At 38.9% G+C, this 21,704-nt stretch overlaps 1 protein-coding gene across 2 annotated transcripts in view; it reads left to right on the top strand.

Annotated features, from left to right (window-relative positions):
* LOC149224963 (GTP-binding protein, HflX) overlaps window positions 1-21,704 on the top strand; it is a 311,472-nt gene that overhangs the window by 138,684 nt on the left and 151,084 nt on the right. For both annotated transcript variants that reach the window (XM_089386362.1, XM_089386363.1), the window contains exon 7: window positions 14,333-14,477. In XM_089386362.1, coding sequence (XP_089242488.1) covers window positions 14,333-14,477 — 145 coding nt within the window. The remainder of the gene's footprint in view (window positions 1-14,332; window positions 14,478-21,704) is intronic.

Genomic DNA, 21,704 nt, shown 5'->3' with positions numbered 1-21,704 from the left:
ACGACGCCCCTTGGCAGTGTTGCCATCACCATCACCACCACGAGTACCATCATCAACACCAACTGCTTCGACCCCTGAACTAACCATTATAATGCGCTCATTAGAAGCAATCCTGGAAACACTAAAAGGGCTGCCGACAACCAGTACCAAGGAAGAGCGACCTCACCTTGAGGGAGGAAATCCATAGGGGTCCAAAGGTTTAGATTATAGATAATCACAGAAGGATATTTCTAGGGAGCTACAAAAGATTAAGCTTCCAAAATTTTCAGGAGGGCAAGCCGGAGAATGTGCTGAAGCATCACTGGAAGGAATGACAAGGTGTTTCACGCTAAGAGAATATTCTTCTACCTTTAAGGCAAAGATCGATATATTTCAGCTAAGGGAAAGTGCTTTGATTTGCTAGGGAAATCTAGAAAAGAAATTGCATCTCACATCGGACAAGGTTCCTTAGGAATTGTTTGAGAAAAGATTCCTTGCAAAGTACTTGCCACCCTACTTTCAAGAGCAACAAGCAGAGCTTTTCACATGTTAGTCCAAAGTAACAAAATAGTGGAAGAATATGAAATGAGGTTTATGGAACTCGTAAAATACGTTCCTTATCTAGATACTGATGAACGTCAAGTTGAGCATTTCGTGTATGGATTAAATCCTTGAATCAGGGCCATGGTTAGAATGTGGAGGCCATCATCAGTAGCAGAGGCAGTTGAATGTGCCCGCTATGTAGAGGAGCATTTAGGGATGAAAAGAGATATTAGGCCGACAGGACCCCCATAGCCAGGATTTCTAGGGAAGATTCCTCGAAACTTCTTTAGTGGGAGTAATTCGAGACCACCCCTTTATGGTAATAGATTTACTCTAAGAGGAGTAGGAGCAAGAGCTCCCATGGCAGCTAATGCTATATCTGCAAAATCGTCAAGATCTAATGTAAGTTAGTGGAATTCTCGAGGAACTAATAATAGAGGAAGAAGCACGAGAGGAAGCAACATAAGAGGATGAAGCTCTTCTTCTAGAAACTCACAGTATGACACAAGGGGATAACCCCAGGTTAATTGTTGAGGATGTGGAGGACCTAATTTTCAACATGATTTCCCACAGGCTTCATCACGTGTGATACATGGGGAAGGAAAAAAGCCATCATTAAATACCAAAGGCAACCATATAATCCATGCAGTTGTCAACAACAACTAGGCAAAACATCAGTCCATTGTAGTGGAATCCTCAGGTACTATTAATGGCATAAGACTCAAAATCTTATTCGATACTGGTGCTACTGATAGTTTCATTTCTTCATATGCATTAGATAAATGTGGGTTGGCAGCCTGCAAGCAAAACGATTTTAGACACGTAGAAATTGCTTAAGGGGAACTTCAATTCGTAGAATTAAGTGTTGAGGAATGCAAAGTTAATCTAGGGGTCTGTTCGACTAAGTTAAAAGTATATGTCACAGCCCTAGGAACTTATGACCTCGTCATAGGGATTGATTGGTTAGAAGCTCATTAAGCTTGTGTAGACTATTATGGAAAAATAATTCTCTTCATAAATGACGAAGGAGAGTCAATCCAAATCTAGGGCACTAAGAGGAAGGCATCTTTATGCTTCATCTCAACAATGCAAAAGAAGCGTTGCCTAAGAAAAGGTTGTCAGGTATATGCAGTAAAAGAAGTATGCAAAGAAAAAGGGCCATTCCTAGAGCAATATCTAGTGTTATCCGAATTTTCGGATGTGTTTCCAAAGGAACTACTAGGATTACCTCCTAAAAGGGAGCTTGACCTCACAATAGAATTAAAATCTAGTATAGACCAATCTCTAAAATGCCCTACAAAAGGTTCCAAAACTTCATGAGTTACAAATTCAGCTAAAGGAACTATTGGACATAGGACACATCCGACCCAATATTTCACCTTGGGGTGCTCCTATAATTTTTGTTAAGAAGGATGGTTCCTGTTGAAGGAAGTGTAACTAGGTTCGGTCTTCATAAATGTAATTTTGACATCTATATTTATTCAAGAAAAGAAAAATTATTTTTATATTATTTGTCAATGTGTTTCTTGCTCATTGAAGTAGGTTAATCACATGTTTAAGTGCTTCGAGGAAGTCAAAAGATCAATGTATTTATGTAATACCTTATGTATATGATTGTATTAGAGTCAAAAGGAATACCTCCAAGCAAAGTCAAAGTCATCTCCTTGCAACGAAAGCCTTCAAGCAGCAAAATGGTGAAGAAATAAACAAGTCAGCCTCAAGTCGGCTCAAAAGAAGGAGACAGACTCCTATATAAGGAGCCATTAGACCTCCTCAACGTAGAAGATAATCATCTCTGAAATCAGCGAGATAGAGGACGAGTAAAGGGTACCAAAAGGAAAGTCTAAGGGTCTCCAAGTGCAGCGAAGAAGAAGGGAAGAAGAGCGAAGTTCTGGACTATTTCTAGGGCTAGAAATAGTCACACGTGCGAAGAAAAAGGAGGACTGTATGCGGGTATAACAACAGTAACATAACAGTCAAGTATCCATCTTTGTTTGGGCTAGATCTTAGGCCTACAAGGCCTCTCACTCAAGCGAAGAAGTCCCTCTCTCAAGCGAAGATAAAAAGAGCCTAAACTACAAGCTAACCTATCACACGTGCGAGAATTTAGGGCTACTGTACAGTCATATCAGTTTGCATATATATCTCAAGAAGTATTTCATTAGAGCAAGAAAAAGGTGTTTCCGTAAGCAAAGGACATCACCAATAATTGAAGAAGGAACATGTCATCTAGAAGCTCACATATACAAGGTCTGTCTCTAGATAAGGAACGAAGAAGGTCAAAGTGCTGGGGAGCACAATGCTGGAAGAAGGAAGACTAAGTGCCGGAGAACAAAGTGCAGAAAGGAGGAAGGACTTGACTTGTGCTTGGAGGACATCTTAGTCAAGGGATCAAAAGAGATATCACGTCGAAAGGAGGAAGGAATTGACTTGGGTTTGGCATTGATCAATAAGAAGCTTCAATAAGAGAAACTTACCAACGGGTTTTCCTCTCTAAGAGAGAGAGGTTTTGGCCCTGGCAGAGAGCCAACATCTGTGTTCTTGTCTTTATGTTTTTGGTAGCAGTTTGATGAAACACACACACTAATAATAAGAAGAAGATCAAGCTAAGATAATTATAAAAGTGCTTCACAAATTGTTACCAAGTCAAGAAGAATCCTAATATACATACAAGCCCTTGTATCTTCAACAGTTTATTGCGGCTATGCATAGACTATCAAGACTTAAACTGAGCTACAGTAAAGAACAGGTATCCAATGCCCCAAATTGATGACCTCTTTGACCAAATGAAAGGGGCTTCGGTTTTTTCAAACATCGATTTACATTAAGGTTATCATCAATTAAGAATTAAGGATAGTGATATTTCTAAGGCTACATTTTGAACATGCTTCGGGCATTACAAGTTCATGGTGGTACCATTCAGATTGACCAATGCACCAACAATATTCATGAATCTTATGAATAGTGTTTTTTGCAAGTATCTCGACCACTTTGTACAAGTCTTCTTAGATGATATTGTCATCTATTCCAAAAATGAGGAGCATGAAGAACATTTGCGAATAGTATTTTCTTGCCTCAGGGAGCATCAAATATATGGAAAGCTATCTAAGTGTTCCTTCTTTCAAAAGAAGATTCATTATTTAGGTCATATTATATTTGGTTAAGGGATCTCAGTAGATCCTGAGAAGGTAAAAGCAATCATGGAGTGGCCGATAATGAAGAATGCGCATGAAGTGCGAAGTTTTATGGGTTTAACTGGATACTATCGAAGGTTTGTAGAAGGGTTCTCAAAAATTGCAAAGCCTATCACAACCCTTCAGTGTAAAAGAGTTAGGTACGAGTGGACCGAGGAATGTCGCATTGCATTCTTTGAGCTTAAAAGATTATTGACCACTGCACTAGTCTCTTGTGAGTACCTGACATGGACAAAGACTTTACTATATGTATCAATGTATCCAAGCAAGGATCAGGTGCAATATTAATGCAAGACAAAGGAGTAATAGTGTATGCCTCAAGGAAGTTGAAGCCTCATGAAAAAATCTATGCCACACATGATTTAGAGTTGGCCACTGTAATACTAGCTTTAAAGATATGGAGACACTACCTGGTAGGGAGAAGCTTTGTGTTCAAAAGTGACCGCCAAAGTTTGCAATACTTATTTACCCAAAGAGACTTGAATGCTAGGCAAAGGTGATGGAGTGAATTCTTAAGTGAGTATGACTTTGGAATTTCGTACGTTAATGGGAAGGAGAATGTAGTGACAGATTCTCTAAGTAGTGTTGAGATTTTCTGTTTCACAAAATAGGCAAAAATCTCTAATGTGTGACAACAATAGGAAATTGTTGCTAGATTAGCTCCAGGTTGTTGGGAGAGAGTTAATGCATCCTATATTTGATGTGAGAGGATTTATGAGGCAGTTAGATTCTCCTAGCTATAAAACAGGTATCCATACAGATTGTTTTTTGGGTGAGAGTTTGTGAGGAAATTGATTATTTTGTAATCTCCTGTTTGATAATAAAGATTGCCGATGCCTATGTTTGGTGGACGTAGCCCAGATTGGTTGGGTGAACCACGTTAATCTGCTGTCTCCTGTGTATGGTTATTTGCTGTGTATATTGTTTATTTGTTTGCTGCACACCTTTGCCTCTAACAAATGGTATCAGAGCATGTTGGAGGCGTCGTGTGAGCCTGCAGAAGCTTGCATGGAGGTGGAGCGCATACTCCCTTACCTGCTGGTGCGCAGTTGATTGCTGGTGGTGTGTTGCTGGAGCGCTGGTGCGTGGAGGTATTACGCTGGGCAAATCAAATCAGTATACACTGGTGCGTATGTGCTTGCTGGTGCGTATGTTCAATTGATTGCTGTGATTGTTGGTGCGTTGGGCGTAAACCAACTGCGGATGCGTGGAGGCCAACAGACCAGACAACCTGCGTGGAGTTGATTGCTGGTGGTGCGGTGGTATTGCGTGCTGGCCATGTCCCTTTGCTGCGTGGAGTCCCGGAGTACTGGTGCGTTGAATGGTGCAGTGGAAGGTATTTTCTAAACCTGCGTGGAGACCTGTGTGGACCTGCGTGTGCGTGAGGGCTGGTTTATTCATTGCGTGCTGGTGCTGCTGAATTGCTGGTTTATTCATTGCGTGCTGGTGCTGTTGGTGCGTATGATTGCGTGTGATAACTGGTGCGTATGGTTGCGTGTGATAACTGGTGCGCATGATTGCGTGTGATAACTGGTGCGTATGATAACTGGTTCGCCTCAAATTTGTGCTGATGCGTAATTATAAATGTTGGCAACATTATATATATGGCATAATCGTATTACTGTTGAGTCAAATTTAAATTGCTGAATCTATTACCATACAATAACCTCAGTCTTGAAATTGATAGATTCGACTCAACTTGTTTGAGAGTTCATGAATACAAAGGCAGTAAGGCATAGGCGTTTTTTGAGATTAACTTCTTTTATTTAATAGTTGGTTTTGGAGATTATTGTGTTTTTTGGTTGATACAAAATGGCGAAAACTCAGAGTGCCCGGTTTGAAATTGAGAAGTTTAATGGCAAAAATAATTTCGAGATCTGGAAGGTGAAGATGTACGATTTGCTTGTCCAACATGGTGTGGCAAAGGCGTTGTTGGGAAAATCCAAACAGCCTTACAACATCACAGATAATGAGTGGGCCGAGATGGATGAAAGAGCAATAAGTGCTATTCGACTGTGTCTGGCGGATGATGTCCTGTTTAATATCGTGTCGGAGACAACAGCTGCTGGTTTGTGGACGAAACTGGAGAAACTGTACATGACCAAATCCTTAACCAATAGGATTCTCCTGAAGCGACAGTTGTATAGTTTGCGAATGAAGGAAGGTACATCGATTGCTGATCATTTAAATGCTTTTAATACTCTTCTGGTGCAATTACAAAGTATAGAAGTAAAAATTCAATCCAAGGATAAAGCTATTACTTTATTGTGCTCGTTGCCCGAGTCATGGGATCATTTTGTTACTTCTATAAGTCTTAGTTCATCAGAAACTATTGAGTTTGATGATGTAGTTGCATCTTTATTATCGGAAGAAACAAGGAGAAGGTCGCATTCAGAAACCTCTACATCAGAAGCTATGATGGTTAGAGGTCGTTCGAAAGAAAGACGCTCTAGTAGGCCGAGCGATTCACGTTCAAAGTCAAAAGGGAAGAAAAGTAAGGTAAAGTGTTGGTTTTGTGGCAAATCAGGACATTTAAAGGACTGCTGGAAGCGACAACAGCAAACTTCTAAAGCAGATTCTTCGACAGAGAAGAAGGAGGCAAATACGATAGATACAGGTTCGGCATCAGGTTCAGGTATGAGTGATGAATTATTATTAGTTAATGTGTCAAATCATGGTAAACATTGGTTGTTAGATTCCGGTGCATCAAACCACATGTGTATTCATAAAGACTGGTTTAAGACATATAAATCAATTGATGATGGTGTTGTGTACATGGGTAATGATGTAACATGTAATATTGTGGGAATTGGGAGTATACAACTGCAAATGTTTGATGGGACAACTAAAATGTTAACTGATGTGAGGCATGTACCAGATTTAAGGAAAAAATTGATTTCATTAGGAGCACTTGATTCAAATGGATATAAAACTGTAATTCAAGGTGGAGTAATGAAAATTTACAAAGGTATTTTACTAGTTATGAAAGCTAAGAAGGTAGGAAATCTATTTCAGTTAGAAGGAAGTACAGGGTCAGATCATGTGTCTACGGTGTCTGAACATGACAGTAGTTCCATTCACTTATGGCATCAAAGATTGGGGCATATGAGTGAAAGAGGGTTAAAAATTTTGGCTGATCGCAAGTTACTTCCAAATCTAAAGTCTGGAAAGTTAGATTTTTGTAAGCATTGTCTGTTTGGAAAACAAAGTAAACAAAAGTTTAAAACAGGCAAACATACTAGTAAAGGAATACTTGACTATATCCATTCAGATGTTTGGGGACCAGCCCCTACAACCTCATATGGTGGCTCGTCTTATTTTGTATCATTTATTGATGACTTTTCTAGGAAAGTGTGGGTCTACATGTTGAAAAGGAAGTCTGATGTTTTTTCAGTTTTCAAGCAGTTTAGAGCATTGGTAGAAAACAACACTGGTAGAACAATAAAATGTTTAAGAACTGACAATGGTGGTGAGTTTACTTCCAAGGAGTTTGACAGCTATTGCAAGGATGCAGGGATCGAGAGACATAAGACCACGATTTATACTCCTCAGCAAAATGGAGTTGCTGAATGCATGAATAGGACTCTTCTAGAGAGAGCAAGGAGTATGCTGAGTAACGCTGGGTTGCAAAAGGAGTTGTGGACGGAAGCGGTGGCAACAACTTGTTATGTGATAAATCGATCTCCATCGATGGCGATAGGCTGCAAGATTCCCCAAGAGGTATGGAAAGGTCACCCTTGTGACTATTCTAAACTCAGAGTGTTTGGTTGTGATGCATATGCTCTAGTGCCTAAACATCAACGAACTAAATTAGATCCAAAGTCTATAAGGTATATCTTTGTTGGGTATGGTGTTGGAACAAAGGGATATAGATTGTGGGATCCTACTACCCGCAAAATCATAATCAACAGAGATGTAAAGTTTAATGAATCCTCTCTTGTACAGTTAGATGTAGATAGTAGATTGAAACAGGATGATGTATCCGACTTTCAGCACATTCAGTTTGATAGCATTTCTAATGATAGTCATGATGACCATAGTTCAGATACTAGTCATGAACAGGTTTCAGAATCAGAACATGAACAGGGTTCAGGTATAGATCATGAACAGGTCTCAGATACTGATCGTCAAGAAGTTCCTACAGATGGTAGACAACCAATCGAGGAAGCGCCAGAAACATCCTTAAGGCGGTCGACAAGAATCAAACGGCCACCGAGAAGGTATGATGATTATGTTACTTCAGTTGCATTTACTACTAATGACGATGAACCTCTGTGCTATCAGGAAGCAATAGAAGGTTCGAAAAGTGATAAGTGGAAAGCAGCCATGAAGGACGAAATGATGGCCTTAGGTAAGAATGGCACATGGGATCTGGTTGAGCTTCCGAAAGACAGGAAAACTGTGGGGTGTAAATGGGTTTTCAAGCTGAAACGGGGTGTGAATGATATGGAAGACAGGTACAAAGCGAGGCTGGTTGCAAAAGGGTTTTCTCAGAAAGCCGGCATTGACTTTCATGAGATTTTTTCACCAGTTGTTAAAATAGTTTCAATTAGAATTGTGTTAGCATTAGTGGCTTTGCTTGATTTAGAGTTGCAGCAGTTAGATGTTAAGACTGCATTTCTACATGGAGACTTAGATGACGAAATTTATATGGAACAACCAGAAGGGTTTGTTCAACATCGCAATGAGAAATTTGTCTGCAGGCTCAAGAAGTCATTATATGGCCTGAAGCAGTCGCCTCGGCAGTGGTATAAGAAGTTCGATTCTTTCATGTTGAGTCAGAAATATGTTAGAAGTGAATATTATCATTGTGTTTATTTTAAGCAATTTAATAATGGCATATTCATTATCTTAGTATTGTATGTTGACGATATGCTTTTAGCAAGCAAAAGCATAGAAGAAATCAACAGGTTGAAGGCTCAGATGGCAAGGACATTTGATATGAAAGATCTAGGAGCAGCAAGACAGATTTTGGGCATGGAGATTTTTCAGAGACAGGAGCAATGGTAAGCTATGGCTATCACAACAAAAGTATATTGAGAAAATACTTTTGAGGTTTGGTATGAATAATGTGAAGCCTGTGTCAGTCCCTTTCGCTTACCATTTCAAGCTTTCTTCGAGTTTATGTCCTAATTCAGATGAAGAAAAGGAATTTATGTCTCGAATTCCATATGCTAATGTAGTAGGGTGTTTAATGTATGTGATGGTGTGTAAGCAACCAGATATTTCACATGCAGTTGGGGTTGTTAGCAGGTATATGGCAGATCCGGGTAAAGAACACTGGTCAACAGTGAAATGGGTGCTTCGGTATTTGAGAGGCACAAGTAGTTATTGTATCACTTACAATAAGAGTAATGAATTTGTTTGCGGATATGTTGATTGCGATTTTGCAGGTGATTTGGATAAGAGAAGGTCAACATCAGGGTATGTCTTTACTCTTGCAGGTGGAGCAATTAGTTGGATGTCAAAGTTGCAGAATATTGTTGCTTTATCCACTACTGAAGCAGAATACATTGCTGCTTCTCATGCTTGCAAAGAAGCGGTTTGGTTGAAAGGTTTGTTTGGTGAGTTTGGTAGGCTGCAGGACAACATCAAGTTATTTTGTGACAGTCAAAGTGCAATACATTTGGCTAAGAATCCGGCCTATCATAGTAAATCAAAGCATATACCGATCAAGTACCATTTTGTAAGACAGGTTATCATTGAAAGGGGAGTCTCTCTTGAAAAGGTGCATACAAAGGAGAATTGTGCAGACATGTTCACGAAACCAGTTTTGTTAGAGAAGCTACATTGGTGTTTGGCTTCTCTTGGCTTGCAGAAAAGATAAAAATAATAAACAAACAGGGTATCAGGCTAATTGTTGTCAAGGTGGAGATTGTTGAGATTTTCTGTTTCACAAAATAGGCAAAAATCTCTAATGTGTGACAACAATAGGAATTTGTTGCTAGATTAGCTCCAGGTTGTTGGGAGAGAGTTAATGCATCCTATATTTGATGTGAGAGGATTTATGAGGCAGTTAGATTCTCCTAGCTATAAAACAGGTATCCATACGGATTGTTTTTTGGGTGAGAGTTTGTGAGGAAATTGATTATTTTGTAATCTCCTGTTTGATAATAAAGATTGCCGATGCCTATGTTTGGTGGACGTAGCCCAGATTGGTTGGGTGAACCACGTTAATCTGCTGTCTCCTGTGTATGGTTATTTGCTGTGTATATTGTTTATTTGATTGCTGCACACCTTTGCCTCTAACAAGTAGAAGACCAAGGATCTTTTCCCTTATACCTATCAAGGTAGACTTGAGAGAGCGAGTGCTAGAACATCTCTTGGAAGATTGTTGGTATTTAAAAGTAAGAGCTAGGCTTGATAGTAAAGGCCCAAAAGAACCTAAGTTTGAGGGATATGAACTAGAAGATGATGGGCTGTTACGATTCCATTGAAGGATGTATATCCTTGATAGTGGAGATATCTGAAACACCATCCTTAAGGAAATCCACAGGGCACTGTATTGTGCACATCCTGGTGTAAAGAAAATGTATGCTGATACAAGGAAACTCTTCTTCTGGGCAGGAATGAAGCGCGATATTGTCCAATTTGTTGCAAATTGTCTTGAATGTCAGTAAGTGAAGGATGACCATCATCACCCAACAGGTCTCCTGCAACCTCACGACATTTCTATGACCAAATGGAAAGTAATTTCTATGGATTTTATCGTCGGCCTACCTCTTACCCCACAAAGGCGCAATGCCATTCTAGTTGTGGTGGATAAACTAACGAAAAACACTCATTTGATTCTCGTAAGAGATACTTTGGCATAGCTAGAGCATCTATAAATGAAATCATTAGATTTCATGGAGTTCCTAAGAAGATCATATTAGATAGGGATACACGATTTACTTCAAGGTTCTGGATTTGTATGCAGTTAGCCTTTGGAACTCAACTAAATTTAAGTGCAACTTATCATCCTGAGACTAATGGACAGACAAAAGGGGTGAGCCAAGTAATAGAAGATATGTTGAGGATATACTTTATGGATCAACAAACACACTGGGAAAAGTACTTGCCCTTGGTTGAATTTGAATACAATAATAGTTCCCATTGTTTAATCGGAATGCCTCCATTTGAAGCATTATATGACAGACCTTGCAGAACACTGTTAAGTTGGGATAGGTTAGAGGATCGAGTGATAGTGAAACCATAATTAATTTAAGAGATGGAAGAAAAGGTAAAACAAATTAGACAACGGTTAAAGGAGGCACAAGATAGACAAAAAACTTATGCTGATACTTACATGACATATAGGAATTATGAAGTAGGGGATTAGGTTTTCATCCACATTAGACCAAACAAAAACACTATCCAGTTTGGAAAAGGAACAAAATTGTTGCCCCGGTTTATTGGACCATTTAAAGTTCTGGAAAAAGTTGAACTTGTCGCCTGTCGTCTTGTACTACCACCCTACTTGCATAAAGTTCACATGTTTTACATGTATCTGTACTAAGACATTGTATAATTGACAAATCACATAACCTTTAATGGAAGGAACTGCAGGTATCGGACGAGTGAACCGCTTCGGTCGAACCATTACGTACACTGGAATGTAGGGTTCGACAACTCATGAATTGCTTGATAGACCAAGTTAAGGTCCAGTGGGACAAGTATCATGCTGGATCGGCTACCTGGGAAGACATAGAGACCATATGCCAGAAATAGCCCGACTAGTTTTGATTTTGACATAAAACCTTATTTTGTATATCTTTACTTTATTTTGGCTGGATACTTAAACTAACGTTTGGAACTATTCTATAAGATTTAAAATTATTTGCTTAACATTGATGGTACATGGATACCAACATGAGGTATGTTATTTGCTTAACGTTGCTGGTACATGATACTAATATGAATTATGAATTATGTTATGGATGTGATGTCTATAATTTTTATTCTACGTATCAACATGAATGGTGAGAGGAAAATAAGAGAATGACTACATCTGTCTACTTAATATGAAAACTAACTTACAGATATATGGGCTAGACATAGCCAAATACGTTATATGAACACAAAGATCAATATCGTAGATAGCAACATATTTGGAATGCACAAAAACTATTATTGAATACAATTGGCTTCAAAAATATTGATGCAAATGTTATAATGTGTGGACAAGTGTTTACATTGTAGATAGTATCATTACCAAACCAACCACGTGATGGAAAAAATCCAAGAATAGTAGGGTGTTGACCCTGGTCCTACAAGGAGGGGTGGCGGTGTTGCCCACTGTTTATCCTCCAAAACCTGGAGTCATGGGAGGACTGTGCGAGTCACGCTCCCCTAGATGTGTGATGATAACTACCGGATACCTACTGGGAAATTAGGTTGATATAGTCGACGATGTCACCATTGAGGTTTATGAATGGTTAGATTAGTATAGCTGACGCCATGGCATATCCCGATAGAGGACGGATAGGATGGGAGCAGAAGAGATTAGGAAGGATAGGTTGATTTTAGAATAGTTTGGGAACTCGATTGGGGCAAGGCATGACTATTAAAGTTGTAAACCTATAAATGTTCAAAACACAGATTTTTAAAGTGTCTTCACATTAAATGAAAATTTAATCACGGGACGTAATCCTTATGTGATTATATTAATAGTTAAATAATTACTAATTTACTATATAAACCATAACTTCGAGATGAAGTTTCCTGAAGGAGGGGTGTCTGTAATGGTCCATCTCGAATTAAAGGGAGCATAGGGATATTAGCATGCATATGAGGCATGCGTGTGATAGCTATTTGAATTGGTTTGGGTTAGAAGAATGACTGTAGATTTCCATGTTCATCAGTATGAGCTTGCCACATTTTTTGGTGATAACTAGGGAGTTCTCAAGTTGGAAAAGAACCTTTTGCGGTCATTTGTTGGACATTAATAAAATTATCTTATGTTATTTTATTGTATTTTTTGTTCCATGTACATACGAAACATATTGATCTACCATTTCTTTCAACAACTTGTAGGTGGATAAGTTAGGATGAAATATTGCCCAACTCAAGACTAGACTGTAGATAGTGTCACCGAGTCTTTTGGCCCATATATATTTGTAAAATTTAGAGACAAACTTTGTGTGCTCTCTAGAATGACCATTAAGGGGGGATGTTAGAGTTATTTAGTTAATGATGGTCATCTAGACTATAGACATAGGCATATTAATAAAGTCACTTGTGTACTTAGCCTAAATCATGCTTTAGTGTTGTATTAATGTTTACTAATATTTGTCATTTTAGGGTTCATGCATCTAGGTTTTATGAACTTAGGGTTTTTGTCATTCCCTTATTATAAAAGACATGTACTTACTAAATTTTATTATCTAAGGAGAGTCTCTCTCTTCGATTTTCATTTTTGTTCTTGGTTTACTTTTTTTATACTTAGGGTGATATAAATTTGTAATGCAAGAGATGATACACTGTGTAAGATGTATCACTTCAATTTTGATAACATAGTTATTCTTTATTCCTCCACCATTACCTATATGGATGTGTGATCCTGGAATTTTGACATGATTAATCATTAATTTAAATTGTAAATTTGTAATATATGCTAGATCACATTATGAATCATCTTTGATCAATCCATCCCAGGGTCCTATAATTAAGGCTTCCTTATTCTGTTTTCTATATTATTTTACTTTTGTATTCCTCTATATATTTAATAAATTTATTTGAAATATTCTTGAACACCACTTTATCGATAGATTCTATATTTTGGTCCAGAAGGAAAAATTGACAAGGATGCAATTACAATAGCAAATTCAACTTAAGGTTGTCAAAAAGTGCCATTAAAGTCAAGGAGAGTGCTCGGTTTCATTCAGATTTCTCTTGGAAGCTTGAAATTTACTGGAGAATAATCTTGATGCATATATCAAACTGTATTTCTGAAGAAATGCATAAAAAGTGAATTAGATAAAGATAAAGATAATTTTATTAATGTCCAACAAATGACGACAAAAGTAAGTCAATGGGACTGAAGGATACATCCAGTACGAGAACAATGTGGGAGCGCAAACATAACTCCTAGAAAATGCCAAAGCTAAAGCTAGGGTAAAATGAAGTAAAGAAGGATACAACAATAGGACAACCTCATAAACATGTATATAACCGTATCAAAGGCCACCAGTGAAATGAGGAGAAATTGTAGAAAAAGGTAAATGGTGCGCACTGGCTAAGAAAATTGATGAAGATTTAGGTTTACAGGCACAGAAAAGAAGGCTCTTATATCTTCATAGGGTATGAGCCTAATATTCACTAAAGGTAACATAGTCTCAAGACTTAATACAAAGTATGTTGATATTCACTAAAGGTAACATAGTCTCAAGACAATAAGTATGTTGATATTCTATTGGTAGCTATGACGACAGGTTCAGGTTGTCATAAAATCTCTTCATTGAATCTTAACCATTATTAATGATTTTTATTGATTTACAATTTATGCTTTTATGGCCTATTATTATAGATTTTCTATTGATACTTACCCATAATTAAGTGCTTTATCTTTTTTTTTTCATATGCTTCTAGATATAATTTGCAAATTTCTAAACCATGCTTATTTCTTCATTCTATAGGATTCATGAGAGGAGGATTCAACTATTATCAGAACTACAAGAAGTGCATAGGACACGAGCCTTGCAGCGGGCAGCACGTAAGAGGCATGGCAGTGGACATGGTCGTGGCCTTCCTATTGTCGCAGTTGTTGGATATACAAATGCTGTACGTAGTGCATTCATAGATAGATTATAGTAGTCATATCTTTTATTTCTTTACATGTAATCAATGTTATCTACAATTAATTCATAGATGAATGCTTGTTTTTGTTAGAATTTCTCATTTTTATCTGTATCTTGCATACTCACATATTACATACCAGTCTTTTTGGTGGGTAAGGACATTACTTTGGGTAAAAAATAAAGGATGATACCATGCTAAATTAATCTTCTTTCTCAAGTATGGGAAAGGATAGGATTGGCTATCTAAATCCCATCTTCGACATTTGGAAATTGTTTTATTCTTTCAAGGGTTAGAGGATGTCATCATAATAGTGCCACCAAACTGTGCCTTAAACCATGCTCAATTGGCTGATGAGGTCCCCTTTTATGCCATCATTACTAGTGAAAGGTGTCTCTATAAAGCACAAACTATAATGATTACAAAACACAATTATAGACTGAGATCAGATAAGTATAAGATAAAGCCTCAAGGGGTGGCAGAAGCGATCATGAGCAAGATGTTATATCTCTTCTCCAATGTTGGGGAGGTCATGAGTTTGAATTTCTTGGTCCCCTTGAGGTTAGGCTTCATAATTAGGGCCAACGATTTACCCCATTAAGCTTCCATATATCATGGGGAAATACTGGAAGGGGAGTTTATGCTAGGTGTTTTCCTTGGAAGAAAAAATATAAGGAGAAGATCAAAGAATTTTATCAATGTCCAACACATGACCAAAGTAGGTTAATGGGGTTGCCTAGTGCATAAGCAACAATAAATAGTGGGAGTGGGAGGCCACTCTTATATAAGCATAAAGCAAAGCTAATTTTGGGAGGCCATTCATGTAAAAGCAGCAAAGCTAATATATAAGCTCTAAGCGCTACTATTTCAACTATTTCTACATTGAAGAGAAATACAATGCTTTGGGATAGGGTGCATGGAAAAGAGTCTCACGGCTCCAAGTGCTTGCTGTTGGATGAAGAAGTGATCCAAAACAGATCATGATAAGAATAGAATGGCAAGGTTTAAATACATGCTCTCTTGAATTGGTTCAACAAGATTTACCTAGGAGTAAGGATATCACAATTAGGGTTTTGGGTGAATTAGAGTATAATTCCAATAATGTGAGTTCAAGGGCTCCTATGGCTCAACCTAGGGTCTTTGGTCAACCAATAGAGGCTCAAATAAGTTCCCAAACACAAACAACAAAGAAACTATACTTGGCTGTCATAAACTAGGGTTTTTAAACCAAAAAATGCAGCAAACAATTTGTTTATAACAACAATAAGAAAAAGCCCAAAATCTATAAAAAAGAAACATAAAATTAGTGCTAAGAAATGAGTAATGAGTGAGTAAATTACGACAAATATCCTGTGTTATAAATAAATATAACAGCACAGTAAAACCTAGATGTCAGCCCTAAATTATGGCTGAAAAGTGAATGTAAATTCATAATCTTGCTTTGCCAATCAATTGCAAACAAAGCCACAAATAATGCTGAAATGTATGATTTTGCTGTAAAGAAACCCTAAATTACCATAGAACAAATAAAATAAGAAAATATATAAGGTTTTAAAGAATTGGCACAAGAGATAAGACTGGTGCCTTTCTCAATCTAGGGCTATTGGGGTCTAGGAGTAAAAATCTCTGGAAGAAAAGAGATGGTTGTGGTTTCAAGGAGATCAAGAGGAGACAAACTAGTGTCCTTCATTTTGTTAACCCTAGCATCCTCCTATCTTTTTGGCGATTCAAAGGGAGGGATCTAAACCTAGGCCCTCAAGAGAAACTTGTTGAAAATCTTGTACAAGGAGATTCTAGAGCCATAAAACATCAACAAAATCTTAGTGGAAATTTTAAGAAACCCTAATTCATTAACAAGAACAAGATGGAAGAATATAGCTTACATTTGCATAGCACATATCATTAAAGATTCACTAATAATCAACCAAGAGAGAGAAGCATTCATGAAAATATTTGCTAAGAACAATTCGCTTAGCTAGTGCTCCATATTGTGTAAGAGAGAAAAGACAATGTGCAAGTGTGAATTCTTGTCCAAGTGTAACAATGAATCCTGGGGTGAATCAACCTCCTATTTATATAGGAGCTCCTAGGTCGATTTTCCCTAAATTTATTTGAAAAGCCCTAAAATAATAGTAATCTGTAATTACAAGATGGATGGGTCACAAGCCAACCCCCAAAGATAGCTATATCAACCAAATAACATGGAATTTTGCCTCATTAACCCACATGTGTGAGGTAGATGTCCTCCATGGGTGATGTCATCCCCCAGAAGGTGTGTCTCTCAATGAAATGTCCAATAAATGGCTCCAAGTGTTGCATCTCATCCTAAAAGTCATGTATCCTCATCAAATGGATGCCTAATCATGAAGCAAACATCCTCAAGCCCAATGTCATTCATAAAGGTACCCATGTCATCATCCAAAGCATCAAATAGCATCATCATCATCCTCAAGAGCAAGGTAACACCCATCAAGTAGGTGCAATGCTAGCCTGGGCTTGTCCTACCATCACAAGGGTACATCTTCTCTCGAGGTAACATCCTAGCTCTGATAGATAATGCCCAATGTTATATAGGTGGGAGAGGGTGTCATCAACATCCTCTATCAAAGTGTTGTGTGTCATCCTCACAATGGTTAGATGTCCTCTCTGAACTGTTGGAGAAGTGTCATACAATCCCTCAAGGGATGTAGGCTATAGCTAGAAGTAATGTATATCACACATATTCAAAGAATCAAGTGAGACCAACATCATGGGTGCAAGAACCATAAAGAGTATCAAAGTGGGCTATTTTAAATGTTCAAGCCATCAAATTTCTTCATACAAGTTACCATGCTCAAGTATGGGAGGGTTATTACGTGGCCCTATTAGGTGCTTCCAACCCTAAGGGGATGAACAATTCCTAGGCTGGCCCTTTCAAAAGATAGGTGTGTTGATTTGGGGTAGCATCGGATGTGCTCTAGCCATGAAAATTGGTGGAGAGGCTAAAGTACATGAGGTCTCCAAGACCCAGAAATCATTTTGGAAAATTCCATCCAGATGAAGAGTTATTAAAATAATTAATATTTTTAAAGGGTTCCCAAGTCTAAACTTAGGAAAATAAAAATATTAATAGGTATTAATAAAGATAAGGATGAGAAGCTTCTAAGAGACGAAGATCAAGTCTATTTTAATCTTAGCCGTTGATTAGGGACTTAATCTCGGCCGTTGATTCATCTACAAGAAAAGTATAAGAGAACACTTGAGGGTCAGTTGGAGATACACTGAGGGAGACCAATCAGTTTGATTTCTGGAAGAGGGTTTGCTGAGAAAATTGAACTAGAAGACTGGATTGCAGCAAGATGTAGCGAGTACGTAACAGAGAGGCAGGGACAGTGGCGGAGGACCAGAAAGAGATCAGAGAGGCAGACGCAAAGCCACTTAGGAAGACGCAGAGGCAGCAGGACTGCGCAGTCACTGGAGGGCCTGCGTGGGTGATGCAGAGAGGCCAAGTGCTGATGCAGAGAGGCAGAGTGCTGACGCAGAGGGTTTGGGAGCTGCACAGAGGCTAGCTGGACTAACGCTGAGCCTAGGGGAGGCGCCAAAGAATTTATCTTTGTTGGGTGAGCCAGTTTGGCACCCTAGTTGTACTCAAGAAACGCTGATTAATAAAATCCTCCTCTGCTGCACTGGTTTTCCCGCATTGGGTTTTTCCGAGGACAATTGTCCAAAAATTACTGTGTTGATGTGTTTTGATTCTTGTGCATGTATTTCTTTCTGTATAATGGTGTGATATTTGCATTAGAATTTATTTTAATATTTATTGAAGGGATTTCGTAAATAACTTATTGAAGAATAAGTAGGTAAAATAAATCAGTTGCTGCAGTGGTGATTTGGGTAATCGAATTTTCACGTGGTATCAGAGCAAGAAATCATAGACAGGAAGGGAAAATCATTTATGAGTCGAGATCATGGTATAGAGGCATCTACGTCAGGAGACTCGTGCAAATTTTCAAAAACTTGCACAAGAAATAATAATTTCGATTTCTCTATGTTCGCTTCCAGATTGGAAGAAGAAGTTGCTTGTGTGACAAGCTCTGCATCATCATAGGTATGGTATATAGACAATGGAGCCTCCTGGCATATGATAGGAATCCGGGAATGTTTCTCAGATTATCAGGAGGAAAGGATGAATTTTCATATCACCATGGGGAATAAGGCAAAGTGTACTCCAGTAGGGAGGGTACCATAGGTTTTCAAACAGAAACGGGAGAGCGGTTCCGTGCTACCAATGTGCTGCATGTGCCAGGACTGGGGATGAACTTACTTTCCATATCACAACTTCAAGGTAAGGGCTATGCCATTTTCTTCATTAAGGAGAAAGTATACGTCAAACACCTGAGTTGGAAAAAGAAAGTGCAGATCGGAATCATAAGTAACAGGTTGTACAGGTTACAGCTAGAGTCACCAATGGCACTGATAGGCAGTAATGGAGACAAGGATTTGAATGAATTATGGCACAAAAGAATGGGACATTTGCACCATGGGGCTCTGAGAATTCTCAAGAAAACTGTAACAGGAGTTCCAGATCTCAGTACCGAACGAGATTATGTATGCAGAGGATGTCATCTGGGCAAGTATGCGAAAGCAACATTTCCTAGAAGTAAAAATAGGGCCAAGAGTGTACTAAGATTGATACACTCAGATATCTGTGGATCAATGTCCATTATAGCTTTTAGTGGTGCCAAGTACTTCGTCACCTTCATTGATGACCACTCCAAGAAAACTTGGATTTATTTTTTGAAAACCAAGGATGAGGTTTTCTGTTGATTCAAAGAGTTCAAGGCTCTAGTGGAGAATCTAACAGGGAAGAAAATAAAAGTTTTGTGCTCAGACAATGGTGGAGAATATGTCGATAAGGACTTCACTGATTTTTGCATTAGGGAGGGCATCAGAAGAGAGTGGACAGCTCCTTACAATCCAGAGCAGAATGGAGTAGTAGAGAGGAAGAACAGGACTATCGTGGAAGCAACTAGGGCCATGATGTATGATCAGGATATGCCAAAATTCCTATGGGCAGAAGCATGCAACACGACAGTCTATGTCTAAAATAGAACTCCTCATAGGGCATTGGGCAAGATTACTCCAAAGAAAGTCTTCACCGGGAAGACACCTGAAGTCAGCCATTTTAGGATATTTGGGAGTTTAACATATTGTCGTATACCCGAGGAGAAAAGGAAGAAGTTAGATCAAGCTGCAGAGAAAGGATATCTAGTGGGATATAACGAGAATGCTAAGGCATATAGAATCTATCTTCCAGGGAGCAGGAAGGTAGTAGTTTGACGAGATGTGAAGTTTATGGAAGATAGGGTCTTCAGAAAATCTCGAGAAATGCGTTCCAGGGAGTAGTCAAAAGATGAGCCGTTGGTCAAACCACTTCAACCAACGGAAGCTAAGAATTCTCCCTCAGAACAAGAAGAATCACAGGAAGAGGAGGAGATAACAGATGCACCTGCTACTAGAGGAAGAACGAGCCGGGAGCTTCGACCGATTCTGCATTATGCAGAAGATTTCATCGTTGCACTGAGAAACAATAAAAGGGAGCGAAAACAAACAGATAGATATCAAGCCTTAGTAGCTCAGGATGGGGAGCCTTCTAGTTTTAGGAGGCTGCTCAACATCAAGTTTGGATGGATGCGATGGTAGAGGAATACAACTCTATAATGGTGAACGATGTTTGGGAAGTAGTGCCTAGGCCTCAAGACATATCGATGGTAGGTTCAAGATGGATCTACAAGATTAAATACTCTGCAGATGACAATGTGGAAAAATAAAAAGCCAGGTTTGTGGCTAAGGGGTATGCTCAGAAGGAAGGAATTGACTATGAAGAGACCTTCGCCCCAGTAGCCAGGTATACATCTATTAGAACCATGATATCTCTTGCAACTCAGATGGGATGGGAGATTCATAAGATGGATGTCAAAACGACATTCTTGAACAAGGTAATAGAAGAGAAAGTATACATTGAACAACCAAAAGGCTTTGAGATAGATGAGAAGAAGTCTCGTGTATGCAGATTAAAGAAACCCTTGTATGGGCTCAAACAAGGACCTAGAGCATGGTATGGTCAAATTGATGGCTACTTGCAAAAGATGGGGTTCGTCAAGAGTGACGGAGATCCAAATCTCTACTATCTGGTTGTAGAGAATGAGCCTCTAATCCTAGTATTATATGTGGATGATCTCTTCCTGACATGATCATCCAGGCTCATCAAGGACTGCAAGAAGAATCTAGCCACAAAATTCGACATGAAGGATTTGGGGCAGATGCACTATTTCCTGTGGTTGGAAGTTTGGCAGCAGAAGGGGGAGATCTTCCTTGGACAAGGGATATATGCTACAGAAATTCTGAAGAGATACAGGATGCAGGACTGTAGGCCTATGGCTACTCCAATGATCACCAACTGGAAGAAAATTGATGCATTAGAAGATAAGGATGTTGATCCCACCTTATACACGCAGCTCGTAGGGTTGCTAATGTATTTGCTCAATACCAGGCCAGACATTTGTTATGCTGTTAACACCCTCAGTCAGTTCATGGTGGAATCGAAGAGGGTGCATTGGGCAACAACCAAACATGTTCTCAGATATATAAAGGGAACAATCGACTATGGACTCTTGTACACCAGGAGTAAGGATATCAGATTGAGTGGATTTACTGATGCAGATTGGGCTGAAAGTTCAGTGGATCGGAAAAGTAACTTTGGGTACTATTTCAACATTGGATCGAGAATGACCTCCTACTGCAGTAGGAAACAAAAATCCGTAGCTTTGAGCTTAGCTGAAGCAGAATAGATGGCCGCTAGCACAGCTTCGTGCGAAGCCATATGGATTAGAAAACTGCTTGTGAACCTATTCAGAAGAAGGATGGAAGCGACCAGAATCATGTATGATAATCAGAGTTGCATCAAGCTCTCTGAGAATCTAGTATTTCATGATTGGTCAAAGCACATTGATATTGGGTGTCACTTTGTCAGGGACTGTGTCCAACGAGGAGCTGTACAGTTGAGTTGAGCCACACTCCTACAGGAGAACAGGTGGCAAACATCCTTACCAAGGCTCTTGGAAGAACAAAGTTTGCTTATTTCAGGGAGAAGATAGGGATGATAAAGAATCCATTTCAGTAGCAGAAATGGGTATGATGTTGCAATGCAGATGCAGTGTTGGAAAGAAGGAA

This window comes from Pinus tabuliformis, chromosome Q (assembly GCF_031772625.1).
Source record: "Pinus tabuliformis cultivar Carrire ecotype Pingquan chromosome Q, CPIR1, whole genome shotgun sequence".
Lineage (NCBI taxonomy): Eukaryota > Viridiplantae > Streptophyta > Pinopsida > Pinales > Pinaceae > Pinus > Pinus tabuliformis.
The sequence above is the reverse complement of the archived record's forward strand: the minus strand, read 5'-3'. Positions and strand labels throughout refer to the sequence as shown.